General features: G+C 40.9%; 1 protein-coding gene across 2 annotated transcripts in view; it reads left to right on the plus strand.

Annotated features, from left to right (window-relative positions):
• Nucleotides 1-6000, plus strand: part of Shtn1 (shootin 1) — a 107149-nt gene that overhangs the window by 22520 nt on the left and 78629 nt on the right. For both annotated transcript variants that reach the window (XM_052182577.1, XM_052182569.1), the window contains exon 3: nt 2707-2767. In XM_052182577.1, the coding sequence (XP_052038537.1) occupies nt 2707-2767 (61 nt within the window). The remainder of the gene's footprint in view (nt 1-2706; nt 2768-6000) is intronic.

Genomic DNA, 6000 nt, shown 5'->3' on the forward strand with positions numbered 1-6000 from the left:
CACTGCAGCCCAGTCTCCCATGCTCACAGATAAGCCAGGGAGGCTTTTCACAGACCTGGGTGAGCATTAGTTATGATATCTGAAGAATACTCTGGGATCCTCATACAAAGGGCTTTTAAAACTACCAAGGCCAATCTCTAGTCAATCTATCACTTTCTAAAGAGTCAAACCAGTCTGCAGACTAGCTGGAATGTTATTCAGTTTCCTTAAAGCAGCCATCACTTGGGCCGTTGAGTTCGACTCCAGCCCTGAGCTATAGAGCATTGTTGAGTTTCCTGATTAAATGATGTAGTCCAAAGAACATCTGTTGCTATTACAAAGTTTTCAGGAGCAATTCTCAACATAAAAAGAGACGGTCTTTACAGATGGTACAGCTGCCCGGGGCAGGGTAGAGGAGAGAGTAGGAAGGGTACGGGCGTCTTTGTGGCACAAAGATGAAACAGTGCTGTATGCCTGTGCTCCTTGTAATGTCTCTGTGTTGGTAGAGAGGGAGAAGAGTTGGAGGATGTCTCTGCCTTTACCTGAGATGATGTTGTAAATGGTGTTTGCATTCTTGCTCAGTAAGTGGGTGCATCCTCCCTCTTTGATTAGTTCTGGTGTGGAATCAGTAAGCTGCATTTGCAGCATGTGTAACCCCCTCCCACCCTTTCAGCCTTTCAGCATAGCAGATGGTAAATTCAGTGGCTGCCAGTTCTGTCATAATGTGGTTGCAGAAAATAGAAAGCAAAGCAACATGAAAACCCCTGAGAGAGCACAGCTGGGGTTGGGAGACAGCTTGCGACTGTGTTCATAACTAGAGGTTAGTGTGTGCTGGACGCTACAGAACTGAGTCCCTGCACCTTGGACTAAAATCTGTTATTAATCAGAGTGTCAACCTGGGTCTTATGAGCAGAGAGTACCAGCATCAAGTCTCCCCTCTGGGCAGCCGGAACAGGCCTGCCTATGAAGGCCAGACACTACTGCTGACCAGGAAATGTGAGTCTGAGTTGGTAGTTGGTGTATGAAGGAACTGAGTACCTTTTCCAGTCTGACTAGGTAGAGTGCTGAGGCCCATCCCTGTTTACATTCTTATTATGCAAAGTTTTATTGAAAACTGGGTACCTAATCGGGAACTGGATACCCTGATAATTCCTTTAAATAGAATTTTGAGAGGCACAGTGAGGCACTCAGTGTTTGATGTCATATGTCATCCTATAGCACAATCTCATGGTGAATATATGTCTATAGAGGACACCTCATACTTGCAGAAATGCTAGAGGGAAGGATGGAGAATTAATTAGAAAGTAAAACGCCAGCTTTGTTGTGCTGGACGATCATGACTCAAGTCTTCTGGTCTCATCAGAATTTTGGATTCTATTTGAGCCCTCAGCTCTATTGTGTATTGTTGGAGTGTGGTGAACAGCCTGGCAGAAATTTGGGGGAGGTCCAAAGTAAACAGGAACCAGTTACAGAAAATTAAGAGGAACATTCAGAAGCAGCTGGCCAGCCTTGTCATGGTTACAGGTTGTATAGTCTATTATTGCTCACCCAGGTGTGAAAAGCTGATTTGAGAACCTAAAGCTCTGAAGAGAATTTTTAATACATAAAAAAACAACAACAGTGAGTGTAACCTGTCTATTAAATTGGAGCTAGGAACCCTACAAGACAGAGTGTGTTTTTTACAGAGGATGGAGTCCCACAGGAAACCTTAAAGAAACAGCACACCCTCTGAAGGAACTAATGTCTGATCAGCCTGACTAATATATGGGGAGAGAGGGCTAAGCTTTACTGACTCAACCCTGAGCACATTCCACCTGTGTTGTGTTCCCTTCATGGATGTGTCCTACAGATAAAGGTGTGTGTGTGTTTCATGCATGTAAGTGTACAAGTGCCCACATATTCACATGGAAGCTAGGGAAGAATGTCAAGTGTCATGCTTTGCCACTCTACACCAGATTCCTTGCAGTCTGTTTCTCTCCATCCTCCCAAAGCTAGAATAAAAGCACATGTAGCCACACCAGCTTTTGAATGGATGCTGAGTTTAGAGTCTCATGCTTGCCCTGTGCTCATCTGTCACTAAGCTATCTCACTGTCCCTGGATGGGCTTTGATAGCGCAGTGGTTCTTTAGTGTAGCAAGCCATACATATTCTCTTAAAGAAGGAATACATTTTAACCCAAGAATAGTCAATGTTACCAACTTAAAGAAGGAATACATTTTAACTCAAGGTTACCAACCAAGGAGATAATGAACAGTGAATGACTCCTTATCCCAGAAACTCCTAGAAACTCAGCTGGATAAAGTGCATATGTAACACACTAGGTGAGCCACATTGTTGCCTGGTACTACTGGGGATGTGGAAAGATTTTTTTTTTAAGATTAACTTTATTTTTAATTATGTGTCTGCTTGTGTGTGTCTGTGCAAGTGTATATATATACCCTAGTACTGTACCCTTGGAGACCAGAAGGGGCCACCAGGCTTTCCCTGAGCTGGAGTCAGTCACTTGTGAGCCGCATGGCAAGGGTTCTGGGAACTGAGCTGGTGTCCTCTGTGAGAGTGCCACATGCGCTTCACTGCTGAGCTAACTCTTCAGCCTCTGAGAGGGATTGAGGGAAATACAAGAAGAGAAAGGAAATATGTCGCTGCTGTGAGTTTATTCTTGCTTCTTGCCTTGTCAAAGTTATATTTCATCAGGAGTTTAACGTTTCTTTCTCTTTTTCATTTCAGTGTGACAAAATTCGGCAAGAACGAGATGAAGCTGTTAAAAAACTGGAAGAGTTTCAGAAAAGTATGTAAGCATTTCAGTGGAGTAATAGTCACTTGGCTTTGGGGAGCGTGTGAGTAGATCCAGTGACTGCAGGTGTACCGATCATACTACCAAAAGAACAAAAACAGTTCCTATTTGTGAAAAATAAAAATGCCCTGGCATCACTGTGATTTTGAAAGAAATGGAATAAGCATTAATATCCTATAAATGTCTTGAAAACATTAAGCTTGTAGTAAGAAGTTTGCTATGAGAAAAAAAAAAGGAAAACAAAATAACTGGTTACCTTCACTCCCTGAGAAAAGCCAAAATTAGTATTTTATATTCTATCCACTGTGGTCTTTCACATATGCCATATGTGCTTCTATAAAAAGTATAGAGTTTATATACCATCTTAGAGCCTTCTTCTTTCAGTAAACAGTGTGTATATTTTGGTGTTTGAAATATAGATCAGTTCTAATTATTGTCTTTTTTATTTTATATTATATAAGCCACATATACATGAAAGATAATAGTATATACATTATAATATTGTAGCTATTGGCTCTTTATCCTTCCCTGTCTTCTAAGGGTGAACTCTACCATAGTTATATATGTAGTCTGTCATTTTATGACCTTATATTTTTGTTTATGCTATATAGATCATTAAATATTTGATAGATTTAGGTATAGGAAGCATTAAATATTTGATAGGTATAGATCATACCATATTTGTATATGGTAACTATATAAAAAATTTTTGTGCTTAAGGTATAATTTGTCATATAGTTATATTGATACACATATCTAGAATTCATTTTCAGTGCAGAGCAGTATATGAATATGCTCTGATTTTTTTATTATTGGTCACTACACATTTTTGTTCAATACATCTTACATACACTATTAGTGATTATATATAATATGTCATCTATACAGTAATAGGGCGCTGTAGCTTTGTTCTTTTAATGTTGTTTCCAGTTTGTAAAAGCATCATTAATCATGCCTGGCAGGTAGGTATTCATGTCTTTATAGAATCTGATCAGTTTCTTGGGTTAGTTCAAGGAAAAGAAATTATGACAGGGCACATAGCTACTGAAACTTCACTGTATATTTATAAATGTACTCTTAACAGGAGAGATCATATTTCAAGAGTTCTGCATGCAGGGTGGGGATGCATTGGGGTGGGGGTGGGGGGAGGTCTAGCCCCTGCCTATACGTGTGAGGAGGCCCTGGATGGAGTCCCAGCAATCAGTCAATCAGTCTGTGGAAACGGACTTTGGGAGGCAGTTAGTATGTCTGTGGCCTCCATGGTGAATGGCTTTGTGAGGGAATATTTATCCCCTTTATCAATCTATGCATATTAACTAAGTAAGCCACTTACTGGTGACTTAGACTTTGGTACAGTAGTTAAGAAAGAAGCAAAAGCAGTTTCCATTTTATGGAGTTGGAGTGTTTGAAATCACTCTCGCTAAGTTATGTCCTTAGAAAAGCAATAGTAATTTTCTTTTAAATTTTTACTAGGTTATTTTTTAATGTGACATAAATCTGTTATTTATCCTCTAAATCAGAACATAGCTGAGCAGATCCAAAAATGTCATATGGGAATATGTCATGGGCAAAGAACCAAAGATTGCAAGAAAATAATCCTCTCCCTTGCAAGCTGGACCCTTCTAGATCGTTCTTCAGAGGCTCTAAAGTCAGGCAGCACATATTGGCAGTCCCACACCACAAAACAGTCTAGCCTTCTGAAAAATAAAACAGAGTTAAAATTCAAAAGGCAGTTTATTTTGTCACTTGACTACGACAAAGAACACACAGGGTAATCTCGTTGGTATTACCGTTTGTGGAGGATCAGAGACATGACAGAAATACAGCTCACTTCTGAATGGATGAATAGCAGTTGCTTTGAACAGTCTCGGTTTCTAGTGTAGGACTGATGGCATCCAAATGAACCCCTGTGAAAAGGACAAACCTGTGGGAACTGTTGCTAGTTCCTGTGCTTCAATTATTGATAGCAGAGTGCTGGGCTGTATGTGGTGGCCTGGTTCAGGTTTCTTATGGTTCAGTTTACAGTAGCATGTTTTGATACAGGTAGGTGGTAGGCAGGGATCTGCTTCCTGCATTCCTCAAGAATGGGGACATCTTTTCCGCGTTGCTTTTATCTCCCATGCCCCTCCAAAAGTGGCTTTTCCTCTAAATATGCTGATCTATGAGCAACTCAGATTACGACCTGAAAGGACTCATTGAAATGGTCACACAATACTGGCTATTGTTAAATGCGTACATTTTTTTTTTTTTACTTTTATTAAGCCTGGTTAAAGTCCGGATGGCAGGAAGTCAGAATGTGAATTCTTTAAAGAATGTTTTTGTACATTAATTGCGAGTGTGTGTACACCCGTGGAGGTCAGAGATCAACCTGTGGGAGTCAGTTCCATCTACTATGTGGATTCTGGGGATCAAAATCGGGCCATCAAGATTGGTGGTAAGAACCTTTACCCACTGTGCCATCCTGCTGGCCCCAGGATGGCTCTTCAGTCTGAAAAGGAGAGAATGGGGAATAATAGAGTTTTATTTCTTAGGGCTAAGTCAGTAGGGTGCTTGCCTACTATGTGCAAAGTTGTAGGTTTGTTTCCCAAGCTCCATATAAAACTAAGCATGGTTGTGTACACCTGTCATCCCACTCAAAGGATTGGAAGTTCAAGGTTATCCTTGGGTATTTGGTTGAGTTTGAAGCCATCCTTTTTCAAGGACCTATCTCAAAAGAAAACAAAAACAAAAGAAAACAAAAACAAAAGAAAACTTTATTTCCTTAAAACTGTATTTGAGATAAACAGTTCCTAACTTTGAACAGAGCACAGAATTTAAGATTTGGAAGAGAATATTGTTGATATCTTTAGTGCGAGCTCTATGGGGCATATAGCTGGAACAAGTTTCTGCACTGGGAAATTTGGATGAACTATCTGGCTGCTTCAGTCTGCTTAGGAAAAGTGAGAATTTCTGCATAAAAGAGCCCACTCCATACTTGGGATCAGGTAAAGGCCCTACTGTTCGCCTGAGGATGTAGGCCTCTCATGGGAGCCTGCACATTTGAACGTCTCTGGGGAATTGCTTGGCTGCTCTCACATCTCCCTCATGCTTACCCAATCCGTCTACCTGTCAAAATGTGGGGAGAACTTCAAGTGGGGCTCAGGCCTTGCTGGGCCTGGCTCAGCCTTCCTTTCCTTGGGTAAATGCAGCTCTGGCCACGGCTCCATGCTGTGTCATTCTTGGTTCTC

Source organism: Apodemus sylvaticus, chromosome 1 (genome assembly GCF_947179515.1).
Source record: "Apodemus sylvaticus chromosome 1, mApoSyl1.1, whole genome shotgun sequence".
NCBI classification, from domain to species: domain Eukaryota; kingdom Metazoa; phylum Chordata; class Mammalia; order Rodentia; family Muridae; genus Apodemus; species Apodemus sylvaticus.